The 19,851-nt window shown below is 43.4% G+C and overlaps 1 protein-coding gene across 1 annotated transcript; it reads right to left on the reverse strand.

Moving 5' to 3' along the window:
• Positions 1-861: 861 nt before the first annotated feature.
• Positions 862-15,958, reverse strand: fid (class I SAM-dependent methyltransferase fire dancer). The gene is made up of 5 exons (XM_030385383.2): positions 15,174-15,958; positions 11,250-11,905; positions 4,275-4,691; positions 1,381-4,210; positions 862-1,314 (listed from the first exon to the last, which is right to left on the reverse strand). The coding sequence occupies exons 1-5, from the start codon at positions 15,244-15,246 to the stop codon at positions 896-898; spliced, it is 4,395 nt and encodes a 1,464-aa protein (XP_030241243.1). The 5' UTR covers positions 15,247-15,958; the 3' UTR covers positions 862-895.
• Positions 15,959-19,851: the final 3,893 nt, after the last annotated feature.

Raw genomic sequence — 19,851 nt, forward strand, 5'->3', positions numbered from 1 at the left:
TTTTTTAATAGAAACAAATATGTGCTAAGTAAATATCAAAGTTGGAAATTTACAAAAAATTATTGAAATTGTTATACAATTATTATTGTGAGCTCTGCAAAATGTATATACGATTCTATATATTTCTGCTGCTTTTCCCTTTTGATTAGTTTTGCATTGAGTATTGTTAAATGCAGTTATTGATATTAGAAAACTTACGTATTGATTTTCACTTTCATTTCAATAGTTGTATATGTGGCTAGATAGATTTCAGTTTTTCGACAATATTTTCATTATGTTTTGTGTATAAAGCCTTGGTATATATATATATATATATAGATGCTTAGATATGGTTTTTGCATTTTCTCTATTGATTCGCGGTTTAAGTAACTCCTAGTTAGATTTTCGCTATAACTGTAATTATTCGTATATTTGTGGATGTGTGGAATAAAATGGTATTTAGAAAACATTCCCATGTTGTGATGGTAAATGAAATTCGATAGTCGTTGTAAGTGATCTTTGTATATATATCGTTAAATTTGTTTAGTTTTGATACAATACGTTTTCATCCTCTCGTAATTTGCGTTGTTTCGATTTTGTTTCTTTCGATTTTGGCTTAAGAACTAAACGGTTTACTTGAAATTCAATTTCAATGCAGTGCGGCAGCCCTGCCGTTGAGCAGGCCTGGCAACCCTAAGCAAGAGTCGTTACGAATACTTAAAATTTAGTGCTAAATTTTGCGTTCTCTCAACTATGAATAAAGACTAAATTTAACAATTCCTTTGGGGGCTTCAGAGACTTTTTGGGTATTCCAATTACACTTTTTGTTTATAAATAGATTATTTTAGTTAGTTTTTTTTTTTTTTTTTTTAAATTATTATTATTATTATTATTATTTTACTCTTAGGTTACTAACTTAGATCGTCCACACCTGCACCTTCTCGGCCACAACGCACCAGCTGGCCCGCTCGTAGTAGGAGCTGACAATATGCAGACTGGCCACATGGTGATTGATCAGCGCGTCCAGCTCGCCCTCGCGGAACACGTGGTAGTAGCGATGATGGGTGGTGGAGCCGCCCTGCGAGGGGCTGTCCAGCGAGGTGTTTGAGCTATTCGAGTGCTCCAGCGAATCGGCGGAGGTGCGCTGCTGCAGTGCCTGCTGCTGCGTGGACTGCTGCGCGGGCGGCGTTTCCGTGGAGCTGGACGCACTGGAGGTCACCGATTTGATGGCACTGAAGTTGCGCCTGCGCTGCCCGTACTCGTGCATGCCCTCGCCCAGCTGGTCGCCGCCGCGTGCCTCCAGCGCCTCGGCATCCTCATCCTCCTCGGGTATGGCTGCATAGAGAAAACCAAATGGATTATAGTCTAGAGTCCCTAACATACAGGACATTGTCTACTCACGATATTCGTCGTCGCGCACGTCGCTGTCGCCATCGTCCTGGAGCAGGTAGGCCGTCTCCGGGTTGAGATTATAGTGGCGATGGCGCTTGTAGTTGAACTTGGAGATCTTGCAGTGCTCGTAGATGCCCAGGGTGTAGCTGCGTTCGTTCTCCTCATCCTCCTCCTCGCCCTCCTGCTCCTCGTGTATGGTGAAGCTGCGCGTTTGCGACGAAAGCGAGGAGGTGGACGACGATATGGGCGACTGCTGCAGGCTGGGCTGGGTCGACAGATTGGCCAGCATCAGACGCCGCTCGCGCAGCTCGTCCCGCAGCGCGCTCAGATCGCCATTGGAGCGCTTTTTGGAGCCGCTGCTCGAGCTCCCGCCGCCCGCACTGCCGGCGCCGCTCAAGTACTCCCCAATGTCGCCAATGCTATCCAAGCTGCGACACTCCGCTCCATTGCTCTTGTCGTCCAGCTCGCGCTGCAGCTGCGCCGACAGCTGCTCCGCGAACTCGGCGCAGTCGTGCGGCTGCTGGGCCTGAGCCTGGCCAGCCTCGCGCTTCTTGGGCAGCAGCGGAGCGCTGTCCGCATTGAGTATGATGTCGTTTTCGTTGGGCGTGGCACTGTTGATCTGCAGCTCGCCCTTGTGGTACTCCTCCTGGTTGATCGTGATGAGCTGCACCACCGCCGGCTCCGACTCGTCGCTGGACTTGCCGGTGCCCGTGCTCGGGGCCGAGAGCAGCTGGGCGGAGCGCGGCGCGCTGATCACACTGTCAATGGAGTCCGGCGAGGAGGGCTCACTGGAGTCGCTGTCCAGATCGTCGGTGGCCGGATTGAACAGCTCCAGCGAGAGCAGCTTGCTGGCGCTGCTGCTGCTGCTGCTGGCCATGCCCGAGCCGGACGCTCGTCGCACGATCGGAAAGTTCTGGCGCTGCAGCTGCAGCGACTGCTGCTTGCGGAACTTGGGTATGGGCGGCATTTCACGTATCGCTTGTCGAGTGATCTTGGGTATCGGTGGCTGTTGCTGCTTCTGCTGCTGTTGTTGTTGTTGTTGCTGCGGCTGCTGCTGCTGCTGCTGTTGCTGCTGCTGCTGCTGTTGCTGCTGCTGGTGCTGTTGCTGCTGTTGCTGCTGCTGTGGTTGCTGCGGTTGCTGCTGCGGTTGCTGCTGTTGTTGCTGCTGCTTGATGTGCGCCTCGTCAAAATTGAAGCGCGCTTGATTAGGCCTGGCCACGGGCGTCAAGATGGCCATCGCTGCCGTCACAAACGCCGTGGACTGGGGCGGCGAGGTGACCGCGCCCTGAATGGCGGCTGGCGAGTGGGCAGGAGTCGGCGGGCAGGGCATCACAAGCGGCGATGTTGGCACGGAGTGTGTGGGCGGCAGACGCGCCAGACAGCAGGGCTGGGCGGCTGCGTTCGGGTTGGACGCCGCAGCCAAGGCCGCCTGGGCATTGCCATTGCTGGAGCTGGAGTTGCTGGAGCTGGAGTTGGAGTTCTGATGCTGCTGCTGGTAGTTGAGCTGCTGCTGGTGCTGCTCCGGCTTGGGTATGAAAATGACCGAGGCGAAGCTGTCCTCGGACTCAATGCTCGTGTCCGACTGCAGGCTGCTGTCCTTGGACGAGTCGGAGCCGGACTCGCGCGAGTGCCGGCGCGCGTTGCCCTGCTCGCTCTCGGCGCAGGCCACGCAGGCCACGCAGTCCTGCTGATAGGCGCTGCAGTGGCAGATGTTGGGCGCGCTGCAGTCCACGACGCTGCAGTAGCTGACTGGGCCAGTGGTCGCCGACGACAGCAGCAGGTGGGCTGGGAATAGGCTGCCCGCGTTGCTCGTGTGATGATGGTGGTGGTGGTGGTGGTGCTGATGCTGCTGCTGCAGCGTCTGCGCAGCTGGCGTCGTGGGCTGCTTGTTGTTGTTGTTCGCCTGCTGGGCATTGCCTGGCGGATTAGCCGCCGTCTGGCTGGCGGGCGAGATTTTGATGTTCTGCATGAGCTTCGTGATGCCCGTCTTGGTCACGCGCTCCAAGCTGCCCGTCGAGCTCTTGATCTTGGTGGTGAATCCCTCCCGGATGACCTGCAGCCGCTTTGAGAACAGCGCCGAGCGGCAGAGGAAGGCCTCGTTCAGCGAGGTCTGCTTCTGTATGCGCTTGCGCACCCGCTCCTTCTCGCGCAGTCGATTGCCCGCCATCAGCTCCTCGTTCAGGGAGCTCTGCTTGCGCAGGAAGCTGGGCGCCGCTCCAGCAGTTGTGGTGGGCGCTGCTGCTGCCGTCGCCAAGGCGGAGCTGCCAGGCTGTTGACAGCTGACTGGCGCTGGGTTGGCGGCAGAGCGCGCGTAGAGGCTGCTGCTGACAGTTCCATTGGCGCCATTGTAGCTGCTGACCATGTGAAACGCAGCCTCGGCTTCAGGCGCCGCGTCTGCCAGCTGCGTGATGTCGTCCTCGCACAGCGACTGCTTCTGCTTGATCAGCTTGGGCCGACGGCTCAGTGTGCTGCCCGCGCTGGCGGTGCTCGTCGGCGAGTGCCGGCCATTGAGCTGCAGCTGGGCATCGGGCGCGCTGAGCAGGAGGGCGGCTGCGGCGCTGGCCTTCGTCTCGACGGGCACCAAAGGACCGCCCAGACTGGGCACGCTGGAGCGCGAGCGCACTATTTGTCGCGGCGGCGGCTGCAGGATGCTGCCCAAGCTGCGTGACTTGAGGCCTGCGGAGAGCGGCGGATCGGGAAAGTCCTCAAAGTCTTCGAGGCGACGCAGCTCGATGGGCAGATCCTTGGCATCCTCGTAGTCCAGGCTGCTGTCGTTCTTGGTGTCCTTGGAGGTCCAGGAGTCCAGGAACCAGGCATGACGACGTCCGCCAGCCAATTTCTGCAAATGGAAACCACAAATTAGTAATGCCTATGCACATCCTGATATCGACGGCTCTACTCACTTGTATGGCGCGGCGCACGAAGCTGTAGCAGGACTCGCCGGGCGAGGATGAGCTGAGGCTTGAGCTGTCGCCATCGCCGGCCGAGCGACTGGAATTGGTCGAGTCCTCCGTGTACGCATGATAGGGCGGCAGAAAGTCTCCGTCCTCCTCCTCGTCGGAGTACGAGTAAGAGTAGGTGCGATTCTTGGGCGGCTGCCAGGGTATCAGCACATCCTGCGACTCGAAGCGTCGATGGCGCTGCTCCAGCGCCCACACAGTGATTACCACTCGGCCGCCTACGCGCAGAATGCGGGCCAGCTCCCTCAGCGCCCTGACGCGCCGTTCCGTGGTGGCGAAGTGATGCACTACGGCCAGCGAGAGCACCGCATCGAAGCTATCATCGCGAAACGGCAGCTCCAGATTGTCACACAGCGCCACCTGTGGGCCAAAGAGGGCAATGTAATTTCGAGCCACTCGGTGCCAAGGGAAATACGAGTTAAAGTTGCTGCATGCTCAGCCAATTAAATTACGCAAGACGCCACCGTCTCTCTCTCTCTCTCTCTCTCCCTCTCTTTCTGCTCCTTCACTTCTGTAGCAGATCCCCCTAGCAACTAGCCCCACCTACTGCGCCCACGCCTCAACTGCCTCCTGCTGCATAACTGCAGCTAAGCAAAGCTGACCGCTGGCTAAGTAACCAACCAAAGGCATTCCTGAGCTGCTCCTGCTACTGCTCCTGCTGCTGCTCCTGCTCTCTTTTAGTTACGTTTTATTAATTTCACTTGAGAATGTTGCGTTTGCGTTGCGCAAACCGAAAACCTGTGAGACACTAGCAATGCAACAAATTCCAAGGGCCAAGCTGCATTTAGGGCTTTGTATTTATTTGAGGAATTTTAATTGCATACAGCTTCAAGCATATATTATGTGAGAGCAGAAGCAAGAGAAATGATAAACAAAACAAAAAATTGAAAGGAATATTAAAAATAAAATTTATGAATAATATTCTAAGCAATAGCTAAAAATATTTAAAACTAGTTTCAGTTGATGAAATGACAAAAGTACTTTCTCTTACTGCTAAAGAAGTAAAATAGTATAGCTAAAATAATATTTCGCACTCAAATTTAATATAGTTTAACTGAATTAGCAACTACCTATGATTGCATTAAATATTTCTTATGCATGAGCTTGGCAAAGTTTGAGTTTACTTTCAGCTTTGCCAGGGAACGTAATTAGAAATGAAATGAAAACAATTTTTGGATTTTCATAGAAAATGCTTTAATGCAATTTGCATAGCTGCCGAAATTCTAGTTGGAAGTTTTCGGTTGGCAACAAGAGTTTGCAATTAACTGAATTTCTGTTCAGCTGGGTGAAAACAAAGTTAACACGCTCGCCTCATGAAAATTGCTAGTTGGTTTACCCAATTTGCCATTGAAGTGCCACAGCGAGTGTACACAGACTCACACACACTCACACACACACACACGTACACATGTAGTGGTCGGTTGGGCCATCTGCATTGAGTTGGTCTTGTTTCTGTTCGCTTCAATTGAAAAAGTTCGTTTAAAAAAATGTGTGCCCAGTGAACTGACCTTACTCAACTGCCTGCACATGAAGGAGTGTGTGTGTGCGTGTGTGGCTTGTTTATTTTTATTTATATATATGTATATTTTTTATAGATACATGTCATTTATATTCACTCCCCTGTTACGGCCAGTGTTCAAAGTGTCAATTAACTTTGATCAGAAGGGAAGTAAACAAATCGGGGACAAATTCAGTCCGTATGTGGACGAGCTGTGCTGTGCAATGGACATTTTCGCACGTATGCGAGGAGCTCAATCATTTCACGATTCATTTACAATTTTCCATGGAATGCGATTTCCAATAAACTAGCATCGATTACACTGAATGAATTAATGCATCGTGCTGCCAAACCAATACCAATGCGGCTACTGTTACCAGCCGCTGCCTGGCTACGTGAATTTGTGTGAAATATCTATTCATTTGGACAATGGCTGGGCATATGTGGCCCCTCTTGCGTTGCACGTGCCCCAAATATAATTTGTACGTTGCAATAATGCCAGATATCGTTCGTTCGGTTCGTGTATGTGTGTGTGTGTGTGAGTGTGTGTGTGGTACTGCAACAGCCTTGACCCACCAGCCAAAGCGGCAGTCCTGCAGCCCCTCGTCCCGCTGTGTGGATCTGTAACAACGGCAGCTGACCAGGCAGGTGCTTGGGCATGTCATCCAAGGACCCATGCAACAGACGTTGCAGCTCAGCCTGTGGCAAAACACTTTTATTTTCGTTCTCTTTCATTTTAGTTCTTATTTTTCGTATTTTTGCTGAACATCAGCAGCTAAATATCAATTAAGTAAAGTGTTTGCTCTCAGAGTTGACAGCGGCAGGTGCTGAGGTCGTGCAAATGCAACGCCAAATGCTATGTGGATGACGAGAAAGTTTCTCGTGTTTCCATGAAATGGAAAGTTCGTCAAGTTTGTAGCCTGACTTGCAATAGAAATTGTGTAAAGCCACAGCCAGAAATTTATGCTTGGATTTCATTTAGAGCAGCAAAAGTTATATTTATATTATTATGTAGGAATATATATAGCATCTACATCTATATGGATAAAAAAAAACATTATTAAGCCACAATAATCCTTTCGCTAGCTCTTTTATGTTTCGATCCATATAAATATTTCTGCTGAATTGAAAAAAAAATCGAGTCCATTTCGCTGCCCACTAGTGGGCGTGGCGTTGTTTATGTGACTTTGGCATTTGTATGGAGCTGCACATAAACTGCCGCCCATTCGCTTTCGACTTTAGTGCTGTGTGCAGCCCATGTATGTGTGTGTGTGTGCTTTTTCTGTTCCTCGATTTTTATTCTTTTTTAAACACATGTTCCGGTGTCATGAATGCACGCGCTGACATTTCTCCATACTCTTTACAAATTGTATTTATAGCAGTTGCCATTTTTCACACACAAATACATACACACAGTCTCTTTGTGGGTGTGTAATGTCACACTGGTCGTGCACATTACGCTTTAGAAATTTATGTTGACAAGTTTTCAATGCAGCTCCGTCTTAATATTGTGAGCGTCAGGTGAAACACGTTACGCATACGCCGCGTTGCACACTAATAAGGGGGGCCAAAACACAGCCAAGCTGCACAGCAAAACGAGTAGAAAAAACACAATCGCAAATACATATAGAGAAATTCAAGTATATATATGTATATCTATGTATATACATTTTTGTACATCTGCTTTAGCCCGCTTTGGCTGGCAGCAGCTTATTTAAATGGCGCTTAAACGAACCACAGAGCACATAAAAGCGAAGAGAACAGGTGGAGGTCTTGATGGCTGCGGCAGGTCGACAGCAGTCGACGGGCACAAAGCTCAAAGATTTGGCCTGAAAAGCGATAGAAGAAGAGAAGGAAGAAGAAGAAGAAGAGGAGCTGGCAACGAATCTCATTGCATTCGCTGAGTTCATCCTTTTTTTTTTTTTGTTGTTGCCTTTTGGTGCTGCTTTTTTTTTATTTGCTGCCTTCTTGTTTTTCCTTTTCAATGCGTCATTTCGGGCAGCAACAAAATTTATGAGTGCAGGCTGCGTGCACGAATGTATGTGTGAGTGTGTGAGTGTGTGTGTGTGTGTGTTATTTGCTTAATGCCTGCTGCATAGCCTGCTCCACTTGGCAGTTTTTTTTTTTTTTTGTTTTGCTTTACAAAATTATAGTAAATCAGGCCATGCACGAGCTCTGAAATCAAAGTTGCCTGACAGCAACTGAAACTTTTTTGTACCAGCAGCAGCAACAGCAACAGCAGCAGATATATGTAAATATAGTCGAAGTTAAATTGGTTTTTCACATAGTTTTCGTTTTTATCTTGCTTTTCTCTGCTGCTTCTTCTTCTTCTCCTTTTTTTTGTGGAAAAATGGCAACAGTAACAGTCGCAATCAAAGTATCAAACTGCATTCGTATGCAGGTCACGTGAGTCGCTTACGCCTTTTACATTTTATACATTTAAGTTTATTTAACACACACACACACACATGCACACAGTTGACATATCATCCGTATTCAACATAAAAAAAGACAAATTCGACATATTGTAATTTAAATAATGCCCTTGGCATGCTCAGCTATTCTAATGCGTTTATATAAATGCAGAGAGCGACATTCCGCTTGTGGGCATTTAATATTGCATAAATTATATGCATAGCTCAATAATATTATTTTTAGATACATATATATATTTTTTTAGCTGTGTATACAACAGATGTAACCCTGCAACAGATATAACCCATTCATTCTTAAGTTGTAAGGCAGACGAGTCTGCTGAGTAGAGAGAGAGAGAGAGAGAGAGAGAGAGTCTGAGAGAAAGAAAGTACAATAGAGCTTAAAAATTCTCGTATATTTTCTATACTTATGATACTCAAGAGTCAGCTAATAGAGAGGTAAAACTTCATATATTCCTTATTTTCCCGTAATCTCTGTTATTAACTGAAAATTTACAGGTCGTTCATATAGTTTATAGAGCTGCCTCTGTCTGACTGAGGTTTTACATATGTTAAGCTAAGGTATCTCATATTTTCAGTTTATGGAAACATATAAAACAAAACTTGGCCATAATGTGGGCCATTCTGGGCAGCCTGTTCTTTACTCTTTGAATTTCTAAGTACTAATATAAAATAATTACTCTTTTTCATTAAAGATAATTTCGCATAAATTATATATTAGCCTTCGAATACGTAGTTTCAGACCTTTCAATGCCCTTTAAACGATCTAATCAATACTAATCGCAATTTAGTTGGTATAAAATTGTATACGATTTAAGTTTTTCTAATTCAAACAAGAATATAATTGCCCCTAATGGATAACAATGAAATGTCAAGGACTCAACAATTGCAACAATCAACCCATCATGGACACGTTACGCCGTCTCTCCTGTCCGGGGATAATGGCAATGGGACTGGTTATTAAATAAATGAAAGCATTTAGACTAAATTGTGTGCACTTTGCCGCTTGGCTAGGAGGCGGCAGGGGTGGCAGCCCTGGCCGGGTGCGATTCCATTGAACAGTAACCCTAGGCGACGCCGTCCTCGTTGTTGTCCTCGCCATTATTACATGCGAACTTCGAGCCCCACGCAATGCCAGCGAATGCAATTTAAATGCGAAAAATGCCTGCAACAGAGCCTAGGGCGCGGCGCTAAGAGGCGCACTCCCGCACCCTCTCCCTCTCCTGCTTTCACTTGCGGGCATGATGATTGTGGAGCGGTGAATAGTATGCATTTCTTAGAAAATGGCATTTCTCGCCTGCAAATGGCACCATAAATAAGCGAAGCCAAGCGAAACGAAGCGCGTGTAATAGATTATTGCAAAAACTATTGCATACCTCTGGGAGCTGGGCGCTGGGAGCTGGCAGCTGGGAAACGAAATTTATTGTTCGCTGCTATAAAGAAAACGGAAATGTTGTGGACTTCACAACAACAACAACAACAACAGCAACAGTGAAAAAAGAGAAACAACAATCAAATTGAACAACAAGTGAACACAATGAAAATTAATTCAACGGCAACCAACTAACTGCAAAGTAGTTGCATTTTTAAAGGCATGCCATAAATATCCGAATGAAGTCAAGTATATGCATACAAATATATATTTGTACATATATAACATGTTACAGAAGCAAGCTGAATAATTGGTTTCATTATTATTCATACAAATTGCCTTGGGGAAAACTTGTTTTGTTTTCCATAAAGCTGAGCTTTATTTATAATTTGCATTTGTAAATGCTTTTCTAGTTTGCTCTTACTCTGCAGCAACTGCTGCTAGGGTAGGCTAGACTTGGGAAAGTATATATATGCATAAATGAACCGTATTGCTCATTAAGAAGATTGTAATTCATAAAACATTTCAATTTCTACTTTGAAGCTAGACCAAAATTGTATTTCTCAAATTGCGAAATATTCCTTGATTTTGCTCTTGCAGAGAAATTAAAGGAGCATGTATTGATTTTTTGCATTATTTCTTTAGCTTCTCATTCATTCGTATTTGCCATCCACTCATCAGTTTGTACGATGGATGGACAGAGAGACGTACATACATATATCTCTCCATTTATTAGCTTATATAGAGGTTTCGAATTCGAGTGAATAATCCCAAATCTTAAATCAAAGTTTTATAGTTTAATGAGAAACTCGTCTAATAAATTAACCAAACATAGATACATACCTACACATACATAGATATATCTACACTAATGAGCACTCTAGTTCTGCCACCCACTCGCTCTCGAGACTTGGCAAACTATTTGTGGACCATGAACGAGCACTGTGCAGTCGGTGCTGCACTCTCACATGCAGTTCTGTTAAAATTGTTGCAGCTGAAACTTTTGGTCAAGCACTGAATTGAAAGCAATAAATTTGAGCATTTAAATTTGCACAGCTTTGCAGCCGGCCCAAGAAATATGGCCGCCTGCTGTCGAGCGGAGCCAGAGAGTCTCCAGTTGGCATTTCTCAGTTGGGCTTGTTATCGATTTGAATGCACTTGACTGCAGCGACGGCTGCACTTTATTAGTTGCTCTCTAATGACCAAAGCGCTGTTCGTTTTATGGCTCCATTGTTGGCCATTGCAATTATGGGGGCATTAAAGCTCAGCTCAGCGCTCGCCAAAGCCCTGGGAACATGTGCAAATAATTTCAAATGATAAGCATAATTTATGCGCTGCAATAAAGGCGATGGCTTGGCCATGGCTAAAATGGGTCAATTGTATGCCAACAGAAAGCGATAGAGGGAGAGAGGGAGGGAGAGAGGGAGAGAGAGATAAGAGTAGGACAAATGAACTATTGTTCGCATGAATACAAAAATGTGCATCTATCTATCTAGCCAGCCAGACACGCCCCCACACACAGGCACAGCTGTAAGACCCACTTTAAAGTAATTTACCCACATCAATTACAATTGCATGGCATTCAGGCAGCCGGCCCGGCGCGGCCCACTCACCTCGCCTCCCTTCTCGTGCGCCACCTTGCTGAGGCGGTAGCAGCGATCGACGCCAATGGTGCATATGGCGGGATTGCACTGGGTCAGGTAACGCCCACTGCCGCAGCCCACGTCGCAGACCACCGAGCCCGGCTCCAGGTTCCCCAGAAACTGTGCCACTCGCGGTCGCGCCGGCCTCGCCGGCTCCTCGCAGTGCTCATACACATCATGGACGTAGGCACGTTCCAGAGCCGCCGAACGCCCGCTGGCATCACTTGATGCCGTTGAAGAAGTTGTTTTTGTTGCAGTCGCTGCCGATGCTGCGGATGCTGCGGATGCTGTTGATGCTGCTGAGGAGGCTTTTGTTCTGCACTGCCTCTGCGTCTTTATTGTCTCTGCTGCTGCTGCTGCTGCTGGCGCTGCTGCGTCTGTTGTTGCTGTTGTTGTTGTTGTCGCGCCTGGTGTTGTGGGCGATATCACCGTGGGCGCCAAATTAGCCGCTTGTGTGATGCTAGACGCTGCATTTGTCGCCGTTGTTGTTGTCAATTGTTTGGTCATTGCTGCGGCTGATGTTGCTGCTGCTGCTGTTGCTGCTGTTGCTGCTGCTGCTGCTGCTGTTGTTGTCGCTGTTTCCGTTTTGCTGCAATGTTCATATGTCGTCGACAGGCAAGCCTCATCTGCGCGTGAGAAAAAGACAGATAGAGGAAATGTACATGAGACGTTGCTCTATAAATAACTTTTTAAGATTATGATATGAAAGAATATATGTTCCTCATTTGGGATTTTGTATATGTAGATATATAATGATGGTGTATAGTCATATGCAGACAACTTTTTAATATTAAATGTGTTTCATTTAGACGTACATGTATCTATAATGGCGTTATACAGTTCTGCTTATAAGTTTTAGAGAAACTGCCATAAAACCAAAATATATTCATTGACAATATATATATATTCATAAAAATTAATATAATATAATTAATATATAATATAAATAAATATAACTTCTAAAAAATATAAATATAACTTTTAATAAATATAACTTCTAATAATATTTGCAAACTAAGATTACCGACTGTCCAGTATATAATCTATTAAAAATAAAAATATTTCGGCATTAGTGGCAAACTAAATCGAAACGCAAAATTAATTTTTTTCCACTTTTATTTGTCTTATATTATTTAATATTTGTTCATACATAAGAATCTTTGCATGGAAAAAATGGTTGAGCCTTCGGGCTGAAGGGATAAAATTATGTTAATAACATATTATCATTTCTTTCATATTAATCCATAAATGCTTTAATGTATGATCACTTAATCCAGCCTAAAAACTCATTCAAATGTAATAAATCTAAATCTGTCATAATTTCCATTAATATCTCTCACAATCGCTTCAATCATTGATATAGAGGTAACTTGTATAATTTCCATGAAATTTCTGTTGTATTGCCTAAAAATATGCAAAACTGCATGGTTATTTATAATGTGCCAACAATTTATATAATTAATGCAATTTGGGTCCCTTAATAGGAGTCATAAACTCAAAACTTTCGCCCCTATTGCATGTTTAACCAAATTTACAATTGCATATTCGTGTGTGTGTGTGTGTGTGTGTGTGTGTGTGGGTGTTGTGGTTGTTATTGTTTCTGTTATTGCGTTGTTGTTGCTCAATGCATGACATCAAGCCATAAAATCGTTACAGTCAACGTCAGCCAGCCCACACACACACACACACACACACATATGCAAACGCGTTGTCAACGCCGTCATTGGGCAACTTGCATACCGGAAATGTAGAACTAGCATGAGTTTGCATTGTTGTTGACATTTTATAACTGTATTTCCGGTGCCAGTTACCGTTGACGCTGGCCAAAGCGCATGCATGGAAATTCGAACGCCCTCAGCTACCAAGAAGCTGTCAGCGTAATAAATTGTATTTAAGAAGGGCCACAGCAAATAGGCAGGAAAAGCCAGAGAGCGAGAGAGAGAGAGAGAGGGAGCGGGAGGCAGAGATTGAGAGAAATAGGGTCACAGGCATAGGCACAGAGAGGGAAGGATGGGCACATGGCAGGGACAGTGGCTCCTACGGCTGCCACTGCGAGTGGGTGCCAAAGCGCATTAGCGCTGTTAAATGAAATTATAATTGAAATCAGATTAAACGCAAATATAATGGCAACAATGACGCAGCATCGCAGTCCTCTGGCAGCTGAGCACAAAGAATAAACCATAACGGAGTCTCTGCCTGTGTGCGTAAGTGTGTGCGTGTGTGCGTGTGCGTGAGAGGGTGTTAATGAGTGCATGTGCATGTGTTAATAAGCGCAGCAAATGAGCTGCGAATGTACTTTATGGCAGTCTAATTCAATTTGCCGATGCGACAAAGGGCAACTATGACACGGCAGCTCCAACTCACTTTCAATTATGCTGTTGCGGGCGCATTACACAAGTTGAAGGCTTTTAAGAGCTTAACTATTGTGGTACCTAATGAACTGCTCCTGTCTGTAATGGATTAACTGGCTAAACTTTGAGACCAGTGAATAGCCATAATGAGCAGCTATTAATCAGTTAGCTAAACTTTAGCCAGGAAATCTTGAGCGATGTTTTAATGACTATAAATTTAGTAAATTACTACTTGCAGTCTATTAAGATTTGATGCAATGTATAACAAATTTACAATTGTTTAGTTCAGTTTAAACCAATCGATAGCAACTAGCAAAATATTATTCAGCTTTGCTGTAGGAATTCATTTCCAATGCAGAGCATAACAAAATTCGCTTGATTTGAATTTAATTATTAATGATTAATTCAGCAAATAAATAGTAATTTTCCTTTAGCTATGTTGAGAGAAATATACATACATATTTCAATATTTATATTTATATTAAATATATACGTAAATATGTATATTCACTTTCTACTTATATATATAGGTATATAATTTATTTACATTATACTACTTTATTCACCATATGTTATTTATTTCTTTTCTTCCATTTGAATTTAATTATTATTAATTAGTTCGGCAAATAAATAGCGATATTTTTGGTTAGGATGAGAAAAATCATATTTAAATATATATTAAATATATATATATTTATATATATATAAATATATAATTTATTTACTTTATATTGCTTCATTCATCATATGTTGATTAATTTCTTTTCTTTCAATTGAATTGAATTATTTTTAATTAACTTGGGAAAAAATAAAGATTTTTATATTATTATGATGGGAAAAGTAGTAATATATAATTTTATTCATATTTAAACATATATTCGATATATATTTATATATGTATAAATATATAATTTATTGACTTTATATTGATTTATTTATTTTCTTTGATTTGAATTGAATTATTATTAATTAATTCAGGAAATAAATAAAGATTTTTCTATTATTATGATGAGAGAAGTAATATATAATTTTATTCATATTTATATATAAAATATACGTATCAATATAGATGCACTTTCTATTTACATATACATATATTTTATTTATATTATGTTAATTATTTTAAAATTGATGTAATTCCTTATATATCATGAATGAAAATCGTCATTTATTTATTTTATGAATTCTATTTATAGGTATATAAAATATATACACTTATGTGTACTCTCTCTGAGTAAATACTCCCCGAATATTTTCGCTATTTATATTCGGCCTGCACGCATTTAACGTAATTTTAATAGCTTTCATTTAGCTTGTTTGACTTTTTTCACATAATGAACAGCCATTAAATTTCATATGCTTGCTATCTTGGGCGCATCTTTGTATACATTTTGCCGAATGATTTCGAATATTACACATACGTCCCGAGGGCCCGCGCACATCATGCGTATGCATAATATGTTGTGGCTTCTGCCTAATGTAATGACTAGCGGTTCTTGTGGTTGTTGTTGTTGCTGCTGCTGCTGCTACTGTTAGTGCTTACCTTTTGTTAGGCCGTTGGTGCGCTGATAATTCGCATTCCACAACGCCGTCGACGTCAGTTCCGTTGATAACATGCGATGCGGGCTGAACGCAGGACGAGAAATGACTTTACGAGATTGCCAATATATAGGCAGGGTCTGTTCCTGTTGTTGCTGTTGATGTGGATGATGTTGCTGTTGTTGTTGTTGTTAACGACAATGAATAGGAAAGTAAAGACGACAACGACGTCGACGTCGACGCGTCAGAAAATCAATGTGCATGCATAATTTAAAGTCAGTTGGGCAGACGGCACTTGGTTTTTGGCTTCGACTTTGACTTCCACTTCCACTTCCACTTCCACTTCGACTTCGACTTCGGCTCGGAATTGGCGTTGTGTTATTTTTAGATTTTCCAACCGGGGCACGTTTTATACGATAATTTGCTCAATTTTGTTTTGAAATCTATCATTATAGCAACTACACGCCGTAATTGCTGTGCTACGGTTGGCTGTTGCCGTTGTTGTTGCTGCTGTTGTTGCTGTTGCTACTGCTGCTACTGCCGTTAGCTGCTTTTGTTGTCGCTACTGCTGTGGCAAAGGACACGGACACGGACTTGGACACGCGCTCGCTCACACACAAAATAGGATACACAAAATGCTTTTTGCTGCTCCTGCTGCTCCTGCTGCCTTTATGTTGCTGTTGCTGTCAATGTGCCTGCCAAGCGACAGCCTGCCTCTGGCATATGATGTTTTCTTTGTGTGGGTCTCACTGTGTGTGTGCGTGCGTGTGTGTATGCATGTGTGTGTGTGTTCAGCAATGGCTGTACATGTGTGTGTGTGTGTGTGTGAGATTTCGTTGGTTCTGCTTTAGGCACTTTTCACTTGCACTTTTCATCGACAGCGCTGCACATGGAATTTCCTTATTTATTAATTTCAACTTTTATTTTCGCACATTATTTCTAGGCCACTGGCACTTGGCGCTTCAATTTCCAAACACAAACTCTCTCTGCCTGCGCCTGTGTGTGTGCGTCGTGTGCGTGTGCGTGTGCGTGAGCGTGTCCGTGTATATGTATATCGTGTGTGTGTCTCTGTCTGTGTGTGGGTCGGACCTGCCGCTGCCGTGTGTGTATGCCATGAGTTAACGTCGCGTACTGGCCACAAAAGCACGCGCATATCCTTTTGTTCAAGGATGTTGTTGCCATGTGGATTGCATTCAGCGAGCTTTCGGCAATAACTTGACGAAAGCTTGGGCCAGCCACAGCTGTTCTCAGAGAGCGAAAGTGATTCTCTGAGGAAGGCAACAAAACAACAACCAGAGGGAAAACAAAAAGAAAAAATTTGCGACTGCGCGACAATCGCAAATAGAGCAGACGCTCTGAAGATCCCCTTAAATTGCCAACAGAGTTAAGAATGAATGATCTAAAATTACAAGAATTTATGCATATAAAGAAAGATTTAATTAAATATATTTATGTTGAACAAGGTTCTTATATTTAATAAGGTACTTAAATTAAATATAAGTGGAGTATTTAATTTAAAAATCTAACTTCATAAGAGAAGATTCGTTGGATATCAGTATTCGAGGAATTTTTGTAGAACCAACAATATACAGAAATAAATGTAATTGTGATTAAAATATAAAATAAAAATATATATGAATATATATTAAATAAAAAAAAAAAAAATAAATAAATAAATAAATAATTAAATAAAATACAAAATAATAATAATAACAATAATTTAATAAATTCATAAGTCGGCAATAAATAAATGAAAAGAAATGAAAAACTAAATGTAATAAATGTACAATAAATTATAAATAAAATAAATACTATTAATTTTTGTCCTTAGGAAACTCATCTATATTTATTTATTATATATACAGTAAAAATATAAACATTATTATTTATTATAGTTGAGAAACTTGTCTACAGTTGAATTGGTTTCAGGGCCATAAAATCAAAAAGCGCTTGTCAATCAGGGACAGACAGTTTTATTCTATGCTAATCTGTGTGCAGCTCATTCAAATGTGAAAGAGAATCAATAAAAATTGAATTTCGTAGGTCGCTCACTTGGTTTCGCGCTGCGGCTGGCCTAAAAATAGCCAAACTCGGGGCAATTAAAATAAAAAGCTTAATCGCTTTGTTTGCTTCCTCGCGTCAGACTGTCAAATTTCATGAATGAATCCCTTTAGGCAATTGAAGACGCACATAAATAGAAATAAAAATAGAAACAAAGGCAGCCCGAGCAAGAAGAAGCAGCAGCAGCAGCAAAAGTTTCGTCAAGTTGGCAGCAGGAGCTCTGAGCTAACCAAAATAGTCGCTTGATACTAGAACGGGCCAAAAAATAGAACGCGATTGTGAAATTTGCGCAGCGCAAACTCTACACCAAATGGCACATAGACAAACACACACAAGCACAAACACACACACACACACGCACACACAGTGGCCACAAGACTTTGTTCGCCTGATTATTTCTGATGAATGAAAAGCTTTTTGTTCGTCCTGCCCCGTTCCTAAGCCCCGTCTATATATGGTAGGGCATGTTTTTTTTTTGTGTAGTACCATAAAATAAGGGTCGACTGACGTTGACGTTGTCTTTTGTGTGTGTATGTGTGTGTGTGTGTGTAGTAAAAGCTGTTGTGGGCTCTAGCTTCTTGACTAGGTGGCTCAGTGGCTGGGTGGGCGGTTGCCCGAGCGTCATATGGCTTTTTTTGTAAGCATGACTAATATAATCAAATGGCCAACGCGACTCTGGATATGGCGTCGAAATTTTTGGCGACATGCCAATGAGTTTGGCAAATGCGAGTTAAGCAGCCCGACGACAGATAACCTTAAACAAAATATTTATTATGCCGCGCTGCGGGGGCGTCGGCATGCGTTGATGTCGTCACAGAACCAACAAGAAAAGCCTGGTGAATCATGCAGCCGGCAAGTTTCAGCCTTTGCCTTTGCCTTTGCCTTCCGTAGCGCATTTATAGCCCTCTTGGCATGTGACAAATGACAATGTGCAAAAAAATATCAAACAAAATAAAATAAATAAATAAAAATAAATAAACGACAGAGTGCGCAATGAGCAGATGTCTCAATTGTTATTGGCAGGAAGTTTAGCAAGTTTGGCCTGGGCATGGGTATTACACGATATTTTGGTTAAAATTGTAAAAGTTTGCAACAGTTTTTGTTTTTTTTTTTTTGTTTTTTGCATTTGTTTTCTGTGTGCTAATGATCATTTAATATCGACCTGCTGTTCGACTTTGCAGCTGGCAGCAGCTGCAGTAGTTTCCATATTATTTATTAATGTATAGATATGTAAGTCCATGTGCAAGTGGCATTGCCTTGCGCCTCCTGGCACGCCCGGCATCTAACGAATGTGCCATCATTAGTTGCGTTCCACTCATAAATCATACGCACCCCGGCACACAGTTCGACTGTCGGTCCGTCTGTCTGTGGGGTGGCCGGTCCAGTCAGTGTATGCACGATGGACGACTGCACTCTTAATAATGTCACGTAGCAGAGCTTTTGACAGCTAAGTGCCGCACACTCTCCACTCGCAGCCAGGATAACGCTGGCAATTATAATGGACAGTCTGTCAGCTTGTGAGTTCTTGAATGCAATTAGCAGAGCTTAAGTATATAAATAGAAATAGTAGGGACAGCAACTGCGTCGTTAGATAATGATTAAATAATTGAATCAGCTCAGGCCTCTATACGGCAGTATCCCGACAGCCATCTACTCTCGGCACAGGTTTAATTAAACGCACAATAGCTGTGCCAAATTGCAAATTTAATTAAAAAATTGTGTCAAAAGCAAATACAAAACGTTTTGCTTGTTATCTTGATTTAAGGCAAAGCAAATTTGCGCGAATGTCCTGGCGAAGATGTTTTCTGTGTTTTCGCTGTTTTCGGTGTTCTCTGTGTGCTTGGGCAAATGGAGTGCAAATTATGCCGGAAGTACGCCCTCCGCTCACACCCCCCGCCCCCAGCCAGGCCCACAGAGTATGCAACGCAAATTTGGCCAGCACAACACGTACTTCTACTTGCCGTTGCCAGCCAGATAAAACTTGTCGGCATAACTTTACTGCGGCTGCCAGCCACGCCCCCCTTATACTCCCCTCCTCTTCGGCTCTGCTTAAAATCTAATGCTTGGCGCGTGGCGACAACGGTTAAAAGCGACGCCATTCCTGATAGTCGCGTGTTCTTTGGCGGCCTTGCAATGTTGCTTAGTTTTTGTATTTCCCGTTTTTTGCTTTTTTTTTTTTGGACTTTGATAGTTGCTGTGGCCAAACATTTATAGCTGATGTCTTGTTGCGCATTTTCTCATGTGCCACGGTCAATGCTCGCAGCGGACACTGGCGGCCTGACGTCAGCGGCCCACGCATAAATGTAGCAAAACACACACAAAAAGAAGAAATAACGCTGAAACCCCGCCCCTTTTCAAGGCCAAACAATGGGCGCCAGCGCTAGTGTCGCGTGACGCAAAGAGGATATTGAGTTTTCTTTTGGGCGTCTTGAGCCAATTTCTATAATAATCACGTGTCTATAAAGCCAATTAAAGTTACCGTTAGAAAGCTCGATTTGGAAAGCTTTCACTTAGCAAAGACATCAACCAGCCAAATCAAAAGTTATCGAAGCGGACAATGCACTTTAAGAGGGTTGGTTCAGGCATAGGAGGGTGGCCTTAAATGGGGCGTCAATTCAAAA

The sequence above is a fragment of the Drosophila navojoa genome, chromosome 2, assembly GCF_054131105.1.
Source record: "Drosophila navojoa isolate 15081-1374.11 chromosome 2, UAZ_NAV_1.0, whole genome shotgun sequence".
Lineage (NCBI taxonomy): Eukaryota > Metazoa > Arthropoda > Insecta > Diptera > Drosophilidae > Drosophila > Drosophila navojoa.